The sequence below is a fragment of the Dryobates pubescens genome, chromosome 3 (assembly GCF_014839835.1).
Source record: "Dryobates pubescens isolate bDryPub1 chromosome 3, bDryPub1.pri, whole genome shotgun sequence".
NCBI lineage: Eukaryota > Metazoa > Chordata > Aves > Piciformes > Picidae > Dryobates > Dryobates pubescens.
Window position 1 is genome coordinate 10,990,370 of NC_071614.1, and position 17,553 is coordinate 11,007,922.

At 51.5% G+C, this 17,553-nt stretch overlaps 1 protein-coding gene across 1 annotated transcript in view; it reads right to left on the bottom strand.

The window, feature by feature from the left end:
* TAF4B (TATA-box binding protein associated factor 4b) overlaps window positions 1–13,882 on the bottom strand; it is an 89,834-nt gene extending 75,952 nt beyond the window's left edge. Inside the window, exons 1-3 of the mRNA XM_054180203.1 lie at window positions 13,597–13,882; window positions 3,287–3,435; window positions 1,341–1,448 (exon numbers count right to left, since the gene is read on the bottom strand). Coding sequence (XP_054036178.1) covers window positions 1,341–1,448; window positions 3,287–3,435; window positions 13,597–13,882 — 543 coding nt within the window. The remainder of the gene's footprint in view (window positions 1–1,340; window positions 1,449–3,286; window positions 3,436–13,596) is intronic.
* Between the last annotated feature and the right edge of the window lie 3,671 nt (window positions 13,883–17,553).

Here is a 17,553-nt window from a genome sequence, read left to right on the forward strand (position 1 = left end):
AAACAGTTCTGTGATCCTGGGAATTATACCTGGAGGAGAGGAGAGAGGAGAGGAGAGAGGAGAGGAGAGAGGAGAGGAGAGAGAGAGAGAGAGAGAGAGAGAGAGAGAGAGAGAGAGAGAGAGGAGAGAGGAGAGGAGAGAGGAGAGGAGAGAGGAGAGGAGAGAGGAGAGGAGAGAGGAGAGGAGAGAGGAGAGGAGAGAGGAGAGGAGAGGAGAGAGGAGAGAAGAGAGGAGAGAGAGAAGAGAAGAGAAGAGAAGAGAAGAGAAGAGAAGAGAAGAGAAGAGAAGAGAAGAGAAGAGAAGAGAAGAGAAGAGAAGAGAAGAGAAGAGAAGAGAAGAGAAGAGAAGAGGAGAGAAGAGAGGAGAGAAGAGAGGAGAGAAGAGACGGGACCAGGTTAGAATAGAATAGAACAGAATAGAATAGAATAGACCAGGTTCTGTTCTGTTCTGTTCTATTCTATTCTATTCTATCTCAGGTATAATTCACAGGATCACAGAACTGTCAGGGCTGGAAGGGACCTCCAAAACCATCCAGCTCCAACACCCCTGGGAACCCCAACAGAAGAAACCATTAGGAAGTTTCTATCTTCCAGAAGAGCCTCAGCTAGAGCTGGAAGGAGCTGTGTCACTGGGTACAAAAGCACTGGAAATGGCTCTCTGAAGCACTTCTTTTAGTCCACTGTTGATGCACTTCCTACTGTAGTGAGAGAAGATGAGCTGACACACACTGGCAGAAGCATGATTAAATGATGCATTTAAAACAGGGTGTTCAGGAAAGAATTTATCATGAGGACAAAAGTTACCAGCTCATTGAAAACGTGGTTAGCGTTAAAAGTAAGAGTATCATAGTATCAGTCAGGGTTGGAAGGGACCACAAGGATCATCGAGTTCCAACCTCCCTGCCATGGGCAGGGACACCTCACACTAGATCAGCCTGGCCAGAGCCTCATCCAGCCTGCTCTTAAACACCTCCAGGGATGGGGCCTCAACCACCTCCCTGGACAACCCATTCCAGGGCTTCACCACTCTCATGGGGAAGAACTTCCTCCTCACCTCCAGCCTGAATCTCCCCACCTCCAGCTTCATTCCATTCCCCCTAGTCCTATCACTACCTGAGATCCTGAGCAGTCCCTCCCCAGCCTTCTTGGAGCCCCCTTCAGATACTGGAAGGCCACAATAAGGTCACCTCGGAGCCTTCTCTTCTTCAGACTGAACAGCCCCAACTCTTTCAGTCTGTCCTCATAGGAGAGGAGCTCCAGCCCTCTGATCATCCTCATATCTGTGTTTCCTTCAGCTCCCTCTAGCACTTATCCCACCACTCTATAAAGCTTGCCACCTACCTGTACTGCAGCAGGTGGCTGAACAGGAGAAGCCACAGCCTTTGTTGCTGGAGATGATGGTTTCCCAGGAGTAGCTGCTACTTTCTTTAGTAACTGGGTGCCAGACTTCTTGGAAAAAAAAGCAAACAAGAAAACATGTGCAGAGAGCAGCTGTCAGACAAGTCAGGGACAAAGCAGACACTGAGGCTGGTGCCTGCTTGTGTCTGATGTAAACCAGGACACCCTTAGTAGGCATCACTCTCACAGCCCATGCAGTTTAAACACTGCCCTACAAAGCTGTTCACTCCCCAGTTATTAAACTGCTAGAATGGATACAGAGACATTTAGACATGACACCCAATCATAGATCAGAGAATGGGTTGGGTTGGAAGGGACCTTAAAGATCATCCAGTTCCAACCCCACTGCCATGGGCAGGGACACCTCCCACCAGCCCAGCTTGCTCAAGGACTCATCCAGCCTGGCCTTGAATACCTTTACGGAGAGGACATCCAGAGCCTCCATGGACAACCTGTTCCAGTGTCTCACCACCTAATCCTAATATCTTCCTAATCTCCAGTCTAAATCTGCCCTTTTCCAGCTTCAATCCATTCCCCCCTTGTCCCATCACTACAAGCCCTTGTAAAAAGTCCCTCCCCAGCTTTCTTGTGGGTCCTAATCAGTTAAAGGATGAGCATTTGGCAAGAAATTGGCAGATGGTGGCTTTTTTGTACCTGCCCTTCCTCCTGCATGCTGACCACATTACAAGAGATGGCAGCAAAAAGCCAGCAGAGCTCAGAGAAGGAGGAACATCCTGAGAGCATGGGAAAGGTCCTTGGTTTCACTCAGCCTCAGAGAAGTACCCCAGCAGAGGATCACAACATTGCAGTTACCAGCAGTAATTTAGGTAGGGGCTTTGGTTTCAGGTTGGTCAGTTTAGTGGTTTGGGTTTTTCTCTTTCCCTTTACACCACCAGAGGAATTCCTTCATTTGAACTCTACCACCTGTACCAGCTAGCAGGTGCTCTCACACTGACAAAGCACACAGCCTGGACACCACCAGGCTGGACAAGCTGGAGAAGTGGACCCAGGTGAGCCTCATGAGGTTCAGTAAGGCCAAGGTCCTGCACCTGGGTTGGGGCAACCCCCATTATCAATCCAGGCTGGAGGATACTTTGATAGAGAGCAGCCCTGTGAAAAGGACTTTGGGGTTCTGGTGGACAAAAAAATGGACGTGAGCCAACAATGAGCACTTGTGCCCAGAGGCCAATGGCATCCTGGGCTCCATCAAAAGCAGAGTGGCCAGCAGAAGGAGACAGGTGATTCTGCCCCTCTGCTCTGCTGAGACCTCACCTGCAGTGCTGTGTCCAGCTATGGGGCTCCCAGTACAAGAAGGACAGGGACCTGCTGGAGAGGTTCCAGAAGACAGCTACAAAAATGGCCAGAGGGCTGCAGCATCTCTCCTACAAAGACAGGCTGAGAGAGTTGAGGGTGTTCAGCCTGGAGATGAAAAGGCTCTGAGAGAAGACCTTAGAGCAGCCTTCCAGTGCCTGCAGGGGGCCTACAAGAAAGCTTGGGAGGGATTTTGTACAAAGGCTTGTGGTGATAGGACATGGGGCAACGTTTTGAAACCAGAGCAGGGTAGATTTAGAGTGGACATTAGGAAGAAGTTGTGACTATGAGGGTGGTGGAACACTGGAACAGATTGCCCAGGGAGGTGGTGGAGGAGATTCTCAAGGTCAGACTTGATGGGGCTCAGAGCAACCTGATCTAGTTGGGGATGTCCCTGCTCATGGCAGCAGGGTCGGACAAGACGACCTTTAGAGGTCCCTTCCAACCCAGTGTATTCTCTGACTCTATGATTCAGAAAGCACTCAAATGCTTAATGAACCCTCCATAACCTATCTGCAAACCCTGCTGCAGCTACACACCCAGCAACTACATGGAACTGAAGGTGTGGGAGAAGTTACCTGCACAGCACATATTCTGACTGCAGGTGTGCTGGTCGGTACAGATGCTCTCACACTTGTGTGATTTGGGGGCTGGTTCTGAGCCTGTGCTATTGCTTGCTGAGACAGTAGCATTAGTTGGCCATTATTGCTTCTGATAAGAATAGCTCCTGTTGGAGAAAAACATCCAGACTGTTAGAAATCAAATAATGTGGCTTTCCCATGCTTCTGGGGGGGGATAATAACTAGACCACACTGATAAGATAATGTAATATTTTGTTTCTCACCCCGAGGAACAGCTGCTGAGAAATGCCAAATCTAAGTGTGCAGCAGCTCTTCTCTGCATTTTATGACAGAAACCCACTCCTGAAGTCAAGAGAAACACTTGACCAGCCAGCCACACACACACAAAAACAACCCAGTGTGCATAAATGGTGTAAATTGAAATGCAACTGCAAGCTTAGCATGCAGAGGGACCTTGACAGGCTGGACAGATAGGTGGAGTCCAACAGGATGGCATCCAAGGGCCAGGTGCTGCACTTTGGTCACAACAACCCCAGGCAGTGCTACAGGCTGGGGGCAGAGTGGCTGGAGAACAGCCAGGCAGAAAGGGACCTGGGGATACTGGTTGATAGTTGGCTGAACATAGCCAGCAGTGTGCCCAGGGGGCCAAGAAGGCCAAGGGCATCCTGGCCTGCATCAGGAAGAGTGTGGCCAGCAGGAGCAGGGAAGTCATTGTGCCCTGTGCTCAGCACTGCTTAGGCCATACCTTGAGTCCTGTGTCCAGTTCTGGGCCCCTCAGTTTAGGAAAGATGTTGAGATGCTGGAAGGTGTCCAGAGAAGGGCAACAAAGCTGGGGAGGGGTCTGGAACACAGCCCTGTGAGGAGAGGCTGAGGGAGCTGTGGTTGCTTAGCCTGCAGAAGAGGAGGCTCAGGGGAGACCTTCTTGCTCTCTACAACTCCCTGAAGGGAGGTTGTAGCCAGGTGGGGGTTGGTCTCTTCTGCCAGGCAAGCAGCACCAGAACAAGAGGACACAGTCTCAAGCTATGCCAGGGGAGGTTTAGGCTGGAGGTGAGGAGAAAGTTCTTCCCAGAGAGAGTAACTGGCCACTGGAATGTGCGGCCCAGGGAGGTGGTGGAGTCCCCATCCCTGGAGGTGTTCAAGAGGGGATTGGATGTGGCACTTGGAGCCATGGTTTCGTTGTGAGGAGGTGTTAGGTATTAGGTAATAGGTTGGACTTGATGACCTCTGAGGTCTTTTGATTCTGTGACTCCCTTTCAGATACTGAAAAGTAACTCTAAGGTCTCCCTAGAGCCTTCTCTTCTCCAGGCTGCATAGCTCCAGTTCTTTCAGCCTGTCCCCATGGGAGAGGTGCTCAAGTCCTCTGATTATCTTACTGGCCTCCTGTGGACCTGCTCCAGCAGGTCCATGTGTCTCTTGTGTTGGGGGGTCCCACAGCTGGACACAGTACTCCAGGTGACATCTCACCAGAGCAGAGTGGCAGAATGGACCCAGATGCAGAAGGCAGTTGTGTGTCCAGATAAACAGTGTTACCCCATCTGTTGCTCCACCATTTTCACCTCCTCCACTGAAGTCTTCACCACAATTACATTTAGGTACAGAGGGATCTCTTCATTTAATCAATGGAAAGTTGGAACCATGGAAAACATCAGATTTCTAATGTTATTTCATGTCATCTCAGTGATTCTTAATCAATTGATGATCAGCCAGGGTGACATTTCTTTCCTTGTCCACATCACATTTTGATGGCCACAGCATTTCTCTCTGCCCTAGGTCTACATGCAGGGTGGCAGAAGCGTTGCCACTGCAGGTTTTAGGCTATCCTAAGCTTGCTTTCAGATGCCATTGCTGGCTCTGCCTTTTCAGAAGGCACACACAAATTCATCATCTAATTCCTTTAGAGACTTGGGATGCATGAAATGTTTTGTTTTCATCTGTTTGGATATTTTGTCACTACTCATTACATTTGCTTTTGAAGCCAAACCGTCAGAAGCACAACTTCTCTGAATCATACTGCACACATCTGCACCACATCTCTGCCTCTGAAACACAAGGGGCAATGGACACAAACCAGAACCCAGGAGGTTCCACCTCAACATGAGGGAAAACTTCATTACTCAAGGGTGCTGGAGCCCTGGAGCAGGCTGCCCAGAGAGGTTGTGGAATCTGCTTCTCTGGAGACTTTCAAGACCCATCTGCATGTGTTCCTGTGTGACCTGCCCCAGGTGACCCTGCTTTGGCAAGGGGATTGGGCTTGATGAGCTCCAGAGGTCCCTTCCAACCACTAACAGTCTGTGATTCTGTGATTATCCCAAAATATTTGCATGCTACAACAGGGCCCAGGCAGCCCAGTACAACACAGTGCTGTACCCACCAGCTCTCCACAGAAGTTGATTACAGCCCGTCACTACTGGCGTCCCCCAGGGATCAGTGCTGGGCCCAATCCTATTCAATATCTTTATTGCTGATCTGGAGGAGGGGATTGAGTCCATCATTCCCCTTGGCTGGGAATCCTCTATGCCTACCCACAATAAAACCAAAACCTCTTGAGATTCAAGTGTAATAAATACACTCTGGATTCAAACAGAACCAGTGGTGTGTGCCATCCTGGAACTATGCCCAGGAAGCATCCATGACCTGTCAGTTATTTCCACTCCCTCCAAGAATCAATGTGAGGGCCAGATTTCCTTTAGGTGGTTGGGATGGACATCTGTTGTTTGCTATAAATAAAAGGGTACACTGCCTCATAGAATTGTTAGGGTTGGAAGGGACCTCAAGGCTCATCCAGTTCCAGCCCCCCTGCCACGGGCAGGGACACCTCAATAGCCAAAATCTAAAGGCTTCTGTGGGGTTTTTGTCTTGTTAAAGCTAAACAAATCTTTAGACAGCCTCACTCTAACCACATGGAATGGAAATGAAGTATTTTCAAGTCAGCTCTACCTCCCATTCCAAGTGAAGGGCCAGGTGCAAGCATGAAAATATCAAATCCACGCGGTTTTCCACTCAAGAAACAACAACTAGAACATGAAGAGGAAGATTTAGAGCATTGCACTTGAGAGGTATTAGGCCAGTTTCAAAAGCTGAAGGCAGTGACAGCAGCATCCAGAGGTTTACCAGCCCTTACCTCTTCAGGTTACCTCAGTTTCTATGCAAAATTAAGAGAAGCCCAATGAGACAGGCATTGGACTAAATGACCTTTAAAGGTGCTTTCCAATCCAAAGCATTCCATGCTTCTATGAGATACAGGAGATCTCACTTAAACCATAAGGAAAAGCTTTCCTGTGAGGGTGCTGAACTCCAAAGCCAGTAGCATCCTGACCTGGATCAGCAACAGTGTGGCCAGCAGGAGCAGGGCAGGGATTATGCCTCTGGACTCAGCACCTTGAGTCCTGGGTTCAGTTTTGAGCCCCTCACTCCCAGAAGGACATTGAGGTGCTGGAGCAGGTCCAGAGAAGGGCAACAAAGCTGGGAGGGGTCTGGGGAACAGGGCTGGGGAGGAGCAGCTGAGGGAGCTGGAGGTGTTCAGTGTGGAGAAGAGGAGGCTGAGGGAGAGCTCATTGCTCTCTACAGCTCCCTGAGAGGAGGCTGCAGTGAGGTGGGTCTTGGTCTCTTCTCTCTAGTATCAGATGACAGAATGAAATGGCCTGAAATTGTGCCAGAGGAGGGTTAGGTTTGAGACTAGAAACAATTTCTGTCTTGCAAGAGTGTCAGGGATTGGCAGAGGCTGCCCAGGGAGGTGGTGGAGTCCCCATCCCTGGAGGTGTTCAAGAAACACATGGCCATGGCACTGTGAGACATGGTTTAGTGGCCACGGTGGTGTTAGGTGGATGGTTGGACTCAATGACCTTGGAGGTCTTTTCCAAGTAAAACAATTCTGTGATTCCATCTCTGGAGACTTCCTGGACACAATCCTGGGCAACTTGATCTAGAGAAAGCTGCTTTAGCAGAGGAGTTGGACTAGATGACTCCCAGAGGTCCCTTCCACCCCCCACCATGATGTGAGAACAAACTCTGTACCTCCCCACAGCAGTTTTGGGACACTCACATCAGCTCTCTCCCTCCCTTCCACAGGTGTCCCCACATCAACTGCCTCCTTCTTCCCACACAGCCCTGGCCAGCTGCACAGCGCTGTTTGTGCTCTCTGAGCGCTTCCCCACTATCAGCCCAGATAAGCTGCAGGCTCTGGAAAACCTGCCAAGGACAGGTCCAAACATCAAAGTGAAGAGAAGTGAGCTGCAAACAGAAACCAAGAGCCTGTGCCTGCTGCTATTCTCCTCCAAGTCAGGTGCAAAGGAAACTTTACAGGGTGGCCGTGCCTTGCACCAGCCTCCTGCTGCAAATTATGGCAGGCTCCAGGCAAGCTCTTCCTGCTGACACCACACAGGTTCAGCCCTGCTGAAAGCCTAAAACAGAGAAACACACACCAGAGGCTGCTGATGTGAACAGTAACCAGCAGCAGTAGCATCAGGAGAGCTCTTTGAAGAGCTTCCTGCTGCAAGCAGATCCTAAGGTAACAAGGAAGGATCCCCAGCATCCTGCGCTGCATCCAAAGCAGTGTGGGCAGCAGGTCATGGGAGGTGATTCTGCCCCTCTGGTCCACTCTCATGAGATCCCACTTGGAGTCCTGTGTCCAGCTCTGGCACCCCCAATATTAGAAGGACATGGAACTGTTAGAGCAGGTCCAAAGGAGAGCCATAAAGATGATCTGAGAGCTGGAGATCCTCTGCTATGAAGACAGGCTGAGAGAGTTGGTGCTGTTCAGCCTGGAGAAGACAAGGCTCTGGGGAGGGGGCTGAAGGGGGCTACAGGAGAGCTGGGGAGAGACTTTTGACAAAGGCATGGAATACGAGGCCTGATGGCTTCAAACTGGAAGAAGATGGAATTGAGATGAGACATTGGGAAGCAATTCTCCCCCATGAGGGTGGCAAGGCACTGGAACAGGTTGTCCAGAGAAGCTCTGGAGGCTCCAATCCTGAAAGTGTTGTAAACCAGGTTGGCACCTGGTCACCTTGATCCACCTGGACTAGGAGGAGGCATCCCTACCCATGGCAGGAGAGCTGGAATTAGATGCTCTTTAAGGTCCCTTCCAACTGAAACTATTCCATGAGTCTGTGGGATTTTTTTTGTCCCTCCACAAGAGAAGCAGACACATCTGCTAATTGTCCTTCAGCATCCAGGGACACAATGATAACCACAAGGACAGACACAGCAGTGACAAAAAAAAGCAAGTTCAGGAAAAGAAAATTAAAAACCAGAATCCCAGGACCAAAATTCTCCCTTTTATTTTCCTGGTGTTTTTTCCTACTCTCCAAAGCAGTTTGGGGCCCAAAGGCAGTAAGATGAGCTGCAGACACTTCTGGCCCATGGGCACCTTGCCACTCCTTGCCCTTCCCAAGCCTTTTAACTATTTTGTCTTGTTACCAGCACAGCTCAACCATTTCTCTCCCCCCACCCAACAACAACTTGAGGCTCAGGTCATCTGAGGACACAATGTCCTTTGAAGCAGATGGTCCATGACAGGAGCCATTTGCAGTTTTGTGAGCATCAGCACAGACCACACAAGCAGCAGAGCTCAGGGCTGGGGCAGCACTGACTCCCCATGCTGGTCTGCTCTCTGCCAGCCCCCCAGACTGCTGTTTGCAAAGTCTTCTGAAATGCTGCTACCCTCTTCTTGTCAACAAAGAGGGCAATGGAAGAAAGGGCCCTTGGGTAGATCATGCAAGTCCCTTCCACTTAAGAAGACACAGTCCAACAGATTCACACACAGAATCACCAAGGTTGGAAGAGACCTCAAAGATCATCAAGTCCAACCTGTCACCACAGACCTCATGACTACTAAACCATGGCACCAAGTGCCACTTCCAATCCCCTCTTGAACACCTCCAGGGATGGGGACTCCACCATCTCACTGGGCAGCACATTCCAATGGCTAACAACTCTCTCTGGGAAGAACTTTCTCCTCACCTCCAGCCTAAACTTCCTCTGACACAGCTTGAGACTGTGTCCTCTTGTTCTGCTGCTGCTTGCCTGGCAGAAGAGACCAACCCCCTCCTGGCTACAACCTCCCTTCAGGGAGTTAGAGAGAGCAATAAGGTCTCCCCTGAGCCTCCTCTTCTGCAGGCTAAACAATCCCAGCTCCCTCAGCCTCTCCTCACAGGGCTTAGGACTGGTGGAATGTAAGGCTAAAATGCCACAACCAAACCTTCAAGGCAGAAGCTGTCCAGCTGAAGGTGTACAAAGGACACCGTCCCTAGCTGGAGTCCTCATGTGTGCTAAAAACCCCAGTGGTGGCCAGCCATAAGTTAGGGGTGGCCTGACACCTTCTGACTGCCAGTACAGCAGATACTCTGAGGGCAAAGAAGGAAGGCCTTGAGTACCAGCACTGGTCTAACAGCTGGCTATTCAGCTGGAAAATGGTGCTTTGTAGAAGAAAACACAGGGAGGTGATGAAAAAACCCTTGTTACTTATGAGCAAGGCAGGGTTTGGCAAGACCTGCAGAACTTGTGAAGCTCAGTGATACTTCCAGGGTAAGCAGGTAAAGTGACACTTGGCAGGACAATCCATGCTCATCTGCCTTTCCCACCTCCTGGCTGTATCTTGGCAAGAGGGAGGGGAAGGTAGACATAGAAGAGAAAGAACAGCCTAAATCCATGACTTCCATGAACTTCCCCTGTGCCCCAAGTCACAGAGACAAACACAGCTCCCCTGGTGCCCACCCTTCCTCAGACTGCAGCCCTGCAGAAGCACAGGAGCAATGCCTGCTCCAGGCCACAAGCAGTTCACAAGGACTTCAGGATGTCTACCAAGGGCAGTGCTGTCCAGCCTTCCTCCTGCCAGTTCAGGTATCTCCCTCTGACAGTCAGGGGGAGGAAGCTTTCTGCTTGCATTTCTCTCTGCATGTGCCACAGGTTGAACACTCTGCTCTGAAAGCCTTCTCCCTTCTGCAGTTTATCCTGCATGGCTGGATTTTGCCATCTATCTGCAACACAAAGGTTTCAAGCCTAAGCACTGGGTGGCTTATTCCCCTCTTCCTTTGAAGGACAGTAACAGTTCCAGCTGCCATGCCATTCATCTTGCATTTACAATTCTGAATTCTTTTATTATTCATTAAAAACTGACTCCCCACACAAGACAGAGGTGGAATGCTAACCCTCACCCAAGCTAGAATGCATTTTTCAGTTGTCCTTGGGCTGTTTATTTAGACAAGCTCTCCTGTAACAGTGCCCTGTTTGAAACATACACTCACAGAACTGTTTGGGCTGGGAAAGCCCTCTGAGATCGAGTGGAATCTTCATCACAACACCACCATGGCCATTAAACCATGTCCCAGAGTGCCATGGTCACAGGTTTCTTGAATGCCTTCAGGGACGGTGACTCCACCACCTCCCTGGGCAGTCTGTTCTGGCAGCAGTTTAGGAAAGATGTTGAGTTGCTGGAAGGTGTCCAGAGAAGGGCAACAAGGCTGGGGAGGGGTCTGGAGCACAGCCCTGAGAGGAGAGGCTGAGGGAGCTGGGGTTGCTTAGCCTGGAGAAGAAGAGGCTCAGGGGAGACTTTCTTGGTCTCTACAACTCCCTGAAGGGAGGTTGTAGTCAGGTGGGGGTTGGTCTCTTCTCCCAGGCAACCACCAACAGAACAAGAGGACACAGTCTCAATCTGTGCCAGGGGAGATTTAGACTGGATGTTAGGAAGAAATTCTTCATAAAGAGAGTGATTGCCCATTGGAATGTGCTGCCCAGGGAGGTGGTGGAGTCACCATTACTGGAGGTGTTTAGGAGGAGACTTGATAGGGTGCTTGGTTGCATGGTTTAGTTGATTAGATGGTGTTGGATGATGGGTTGGACTTGATGATCTCAAAGGTCTCTTCCAACCTGGTTTATTCTATTCTATTCTATTCCATTCCATTCCATTCCATTCTACCACTCTTGTCTTGCAGCAAAGACATTTTTCCTAGTATCCAACCTAAACCACCACTGGTGCAACTTGAGGCCATTTATTCTTGGCCTATCAGCTGATACTAGGAAGAGACCAACCCCCAGCTAGCTTTAACCTCCTTTCAGGGAGTTGCAGAGCCCCCTCCTCTTCAGAGTAAACAACCCCAGGTCCCTCAGCCCCTCCTCATAAGACCTGCTCTTTACACTCCATATGACAACTTCTGTGCTCCTTCTAGAGCACTAAACCCCACACAGTTACTATTAATCACAGAATCATTTGGGTTGGGGAAGACCCTTCAGATCCTCAAGTCCAACCATTAACCCAGCACTGCCAAGCCACCACTAAACCATGACTTTAAAATCCCACCAGGGCTGTTGACTCCACCACTTTCCCGAGCACATTGCTGCACAGCACTGGCTCCTCTGAACTTCCAATACAAGCTCTGCCTGCTTTGTCTCTTGTCCCAGGAGCAAGGCAAACGAGCTGATGCAATGAAAGGTAATGCCGATTCTCTTACACCTGCTAGTGCCACAGTCTAAGTCAGATGGCATTCAGCAACATGCCTTCATGAAACCAAGCCCAAACTACAAGGAAAAACAGAAGTTTGGTTAACCTGCAGTTCCCCAACCACAGGCAGCTCAGCTCACATGAGCATTCACCTTCACAGACAGGTGTTTGGGTGCCAACACGTCCCAGAAAGCCAAAATATCAGATAGAAACCCTTAAGATCTTGCTGGTCCTACTACAAAAATAAATAAATGCATTCCCATCATGGCTGAATTCAGAGGAAAGTTGGGAAGGACTGAAACTCCTTGATTGCTGACTGCCCGTGAGTGCTGGGAAACCGATAGTGAAACTTGCTGATTACAGGCAGTCAGGTCTTTAATTACATTAGCATCGTGTATTTCCTTGAGCAGTACACGTGTCGGAGAGGGAAGAAGAGGGAAGAAGAGGGAAGAAGAGGGAAGAAGAGGGAAGAAGAGGGAAGAAGAGGGAAGAAGAGGGAAGAAGAGGGAAGAAGAGGGAAGAAGAGGGAAGGGAAGGGAAGAAGAGGGAAGGGAAGGGAAGGGAAGGGAAGGGAAGGGAAGGGAAGGGAAGGGAAGGGAAGGGAAGGGAAGGGAAGGGAAGGGAAGGGAAGGGAAGGGAAGGGAAGGGAAGGGAAGGGAAGGGAAGGGAAGGGAAGGGAAGGGAAGGGAAGGGAAGGGAAGGGAAGGGAAGGGAAGGGAAGGGAAGGGAAGGGAAGGGAAGGGGAGACAGAGGGAAAAATGCAATTATGCATCCGTAACAGAGGAATTAATTTGAAATCAGTCATCCTTTTAGACAACATCCTACCTGAAAGTAATTACAACACATGCTCCAACAAAGGAACTGTCCTGGCAGGAAATAATTATAGCAACAATAGCAACAAAGTGATTACATATCTTGGGATCTCAACATACTAAGTCCAAGAGCTGTGCAATCAAAGCTACTTTCTTTTTCAGAAGGCATTTCAAGGCAGCCTAACAGGAGGACCAGGAGGCTCAGAACCAACAACAGTTACTTCCTTCAGTGAGGAAGTGCAGGTGGGAGCTCTGGCTAAACCTCTGCCGCTCCCCAAAGTACTAAGCCATCTTTATCAGCACTGTTCCCACATCAGTATTTTCTTTGCCACTGTAGGACACCCAGAAGTGTGCTATCTCTTTGAACTCTTCGTTCCCCACATATGCTCTATAGAACACGGCGTTTCAGAGGGCAACACATACTGGAATTTCTATCTGACACACCTTATCAGTGTAATACTTTGTTTCACTAACGGTTCACATCGGCCTGGTCATAGTGAAAGCAATTCCCCAGAGGAGCTTGCCGCGGGGGGGTCAGAGCAGCATGACTTGCACTGGAGTGGGAGTCCCTTGGCAGTCGCTGTCTCTCTCACGCTTCCCTGCCTGGCTCCGTCACCCGCCTTCCCCGAAAGCCCCAAGTTTTAGTCAAGTAACTTGGCCACCGAGTTTTCGCTTTCGGTCTGTCCCCCCGCTCTTCGTGCCGTCATCCACCAAAGTCAAAAGTTGCCCTAATCCAGAGCCTTCCAGATCCATCCTGCGGACGCGCCAGGGGTACCCCTGATGCCACGAGCATCCCCAGCGCCGCCTGACCTGCCCCACGGCCTGCCCGACGCCTGTCACACCGGCAAACACCCCCCATCCCCACCGCTCCGGGGCAGAAAAGCAACTCGCCCCCAACTTTCGGCAGCTGCCTGAAGCAGTCCCTTCCGCAGCAGACCCCCCGCCGCCCGGCCCGTTCACTCCCGCTCCAAGGGCAAGGCGGAGGGCTCCCGGCTGCAGACCCCGACCTGCCCCCTCCCAGGGCAAGTCACGCCGCGGGACCCAGCCCGCAAGCTCACCTGGGGGCAGCTGGAAGTTGGCCGGTAAGCGGAGGGTGACCGTGGACGGCTCCTTGGGTGCTACCGGCCGCGGGCCCCCGGAGACGGCCGGCAGGCGCGGCGGTTGCGGGGCGGCGGAAGGCGCCGGGCCGCCGGGCACCTTGGCGGCGGGGCTGCCCCCCTCGGCCGCCGGGCCCGCGGCGGGGACGCAAAGGAGCCTCACGGGTGGCACGGCCCCCGCCGCCGCCTGCTCCGGGCGCCCGCCGGGCATCAGCCTAACGGGGACCGCTGCCGCCGAAGTGCTCATGGAGGAGGAGGCGGCGAGCGGACGGGGGGCGGCCGCGTCGCGTAGAGCCCCGCAGCGCCCCGCAGCATCGCGGGTGGGGGAACGCTCAGGCGTTGCTCTGCCGGCCGGCGGCTCGCTGACGGAAACACATGGTGGACCCCGCTCTGCCAGCTCCCGGGCGCCGCACACGTGGGCCCGGCCGGCCCGGCCTCCCCTGCCGCCGGCAGGAGGGAGGGAGGGAGGAAAGGAGAGGAGGGACAGAGGAGAGAGAAGGACGGACTGAGGGCGGGCCCACGCCGCCGGCTCCCCCTACTGCGGCGGCGCCCGACCTAGCCTGGCCCCGCCGCCCCTCAGAGCCCGCCCGCCCGGCGTGCGCCGGGGCTTGGCTTGTCCCTCGCCGGTGAGGAGAAAGTTGGTGGCGTCGTAAGAGCTTCTCCCGCGCCTGCTGGGGTTTGAGCGCGGGGTTCAGGCTGGGGAGGAGTGGGCTGCACCCCCCCGTCCGCCCCGGGCCAAGGACACAGTGCGCGGATCCGCAGGGACTCGCTCGGGAGGCGCCGCTGCCCCCGGCTCGCTGCGGGGCGCGGCTGCGGTCCCAGCATCGCCTTACCGGCCGCCCGACCGGAGCTGAGCAACGGACGCCTGTGTCCGCCGCAGAGCTGGCAGCCGCCGTGCCTCCCGCCGTACCGGCCTCCTGCCGCTGCACCGGGGGCTGCGGCTGGCCTGGGGGCCTCCGGTCGGCACAGAAGGAGCTCCAAAACGTGGCGGAAGTTCGCTATCAGTTCAGAACCAGGGCTGATCTTGCGGCCAGAACAAAACGCTGAAAGCAGCACCTGCCTGCGAGGATGAAAGTGACAAAGTTGTTTCGTGTGACCTTCGCAGGCAGGGCTGGGCTTGGAGGAAGGCTGAGGAGGGCTGTACAGCTCTGCCCTGCACAGTGAGTGGAACTCTGTCCGGATACAGACAACAGAGCTTTGAAAAAAACACAGAGAGCAACTGAAAGTTTTGCTTGTTTGGTAGGCCTGGAGTAATTCTGCCCTGAAGTTGTGTTGTTTTGAGGCTTGTCATAGCTAAGTTTGGGGCAAATCTTGACAGGTTTTGGAGTACCCTCCCTCATCATAGAATCAGAATGATTTGGGGTGGAAGGAACCTTAAAGATAATCTAATTCCTCTCAGCCTCCTTTTCCCCACCCCTAACGACCCCAGTTCCTCAGTCACTAACACTAACCCTCACAGTTCAGGGTATTTAATCTATCTGTGATCCCTTTCACAAAAGTTCTTTCCTCTCTTGACTGATGAACCATCAGTTAAGTACAACCAGAAATTAGCTGGGGTGAGGAACTTGTAATATTTGCCTTTGGCACTTCTTAAATGACAGGGATTTGGCAGCACAATGGGATTAACTCAAGCATGTAGCAGCCACATGAAGGGGAGAAATATGTGTGAAGATTTAAGGTCATTAGTTAAAACAGTTCATTTTAATGGGAAAAATTTAAAGTTTACCATGAAACAAGATAAACAGTAACAAACTCTTCGGGAAGAGGCTTGTGCTGATAGGATAAGGAGCAACGGAGTGAAGCTGGAGGAGGGGAGATTTAGACTGGAGATGAGGAAGAAATTCTTTCCAGTGAGGGTGGTGAGACACTTGCTGGAGCGTGTCCAGAAAAGGGCAACAAGGTTGGTGAGGGGCTTGGAGCACAAGCCCTATGAGGAGAGATTGAGGGAGCTGGGGTTGCTTAGTCTGGAGAAGAGGAGACTCAGGGGTGACCTTATTGCTCTCTACAACTACCTGAAGGGAGGTTGTAGACAGGCAGAGGTTGGTCTCTTCTCCCAGGCAACCAGTACCAGAACAAGAGGACACAGTCTCAGGCTGCGTCGGGGGAGGTTTAGGCTGGAGGTTAGGAGGAAGTTTTACACAGAGAGAGTGGTTGCCCACTGGAATGGGCTGCCTGAGGAGGTGGTGGGGTCGCCGTTGCTGGGGGTGCTCAGGGCGAGGCTTGACAGGATGCTTGGTTTAGTTGATTGGGTAGTGTTGGATGATAGGTTGGACATGATGATCTCGAAGGTCTCTTCCAACCTGGTTAATTCTATTCTATTCTAATCAGATTGGATGTTAGGAAACATTCTGTTACTGAAAGCGGTCAGGTATTGAAACAGGCTGCCCAGGGAGGTGGTGGAGTCACCACCCAAGGAGTGTTCAAAAGCATTTCACGACATAGTTTAATGACCATGGTGTTGTTGGGTCAATGGCTGGACTTGATGATCTTAGAGGTCTTTTCCAGCTGCAACAATTCTGTGATTTTTTTGAACCTTATTGCTGTTTACAACTACCTGAAGGGAGGTTGTAGCCAGGAAGGGGTTGGTCTCTTCTCTCAAGCAACCAGCACCAGAACAAGAGGACACAGTCTCAAGCTGTGCCAGGAGAGGTTTAGGCTGGAGGTGAGGAGAAAGTTCTTCACAGAGAGAGCTGTTCGCCATTGGAATGTGCTGCTCAGGGAGGTGGTGGAGTCCCCATCCCTGGTGATGTTCAGGAGGGAATTGGACGTGGCACTTGGTGCCATGATCTAGTCATGAGGTCTGTGGTGACAGGTTGGACTTGATGATCTTTGAGGTCTCTTCCAACCTTGGTGATTCTGTGACACTGGCACAGGTTGCCCAGGGAGGTCATGGATGCCCCCTCCCTGGAGGTATTCAAGGCCAGGTTGGATGGGGCCTTGAGCAAGCTGGGCTGGTGGGAGGTGTCCCTGCCCATGGCAGGGGGTTGGAACTGGATGAGCTTTAAGGTCCCTTCCACCCCAAACCATTCTTTGATTCCACGATGTCTTCTACAACCCATGCCAGTGGGATGTTGCCATACGCCTTCCCACACTGATTCCAGCATGAGATGTTCCCAACAGTGTCTTACACTACCATAAATTAGCAGCAATCACATAGCTCCCAGCACTATCAAATCTACAGAGGCCCTACAGAAGTCACTGAACATTGTACCACCAGATGTTAGGGGAGATTTCATGCATCACGTTGAATGCACAGGTGTCACCTGGAATAATTTCTGTGAGGAGATTCTGTATACCAGCTATGACTTGTTGCCTATAAAGTCATTAACACATACCTGTAGTGGCTGCTTTCTCCTTATTAGAGCAGGTTCAGTGTTTCTTCCACCAGATTTCACAGCAGAGCACTTGATGAAGTAATTAAAACAAGTATCTTCACCAAGCTTTTTGCATTTTCATGGAAGAAAGGAGCCCAAAATTCTTTGGAAGCATTTATCACATGTTTTGTACTGGATTGCTTCTTAGCAAAGCTGCTTGCTAATTAGATGGTCTCCTTTTTAGCTCCTGTAACTTCTTAGAATAGAATAGTAGAATGGGTTGGTTGGAAAGGACCTTTAAGGATGTTGACTCCAACCATTCTCTAACTCTACCAAAGCTGGTGCTAAACCATGGCCCTCAGCACCACATCTCTGCAACTTTCAAACCCTTCCAGGGATGGGAATTCGGCCACCTCTCTGGGCAGCCTGTTGCAGTGCTTGCAGGGAATAAGTTTCTTCTAATATCCAACCTAAGCCTCCCCTGGTGCAACTTGAGGCCATTTCCTCTTGTCCTGCCACTTGTTCCTAGGGAGAAGAGACCACCACCCACCTGGCTGCAACCTTCTTTCAGGGAGCTGTAGAGAGCAATGAGGTCTCTCCTCAG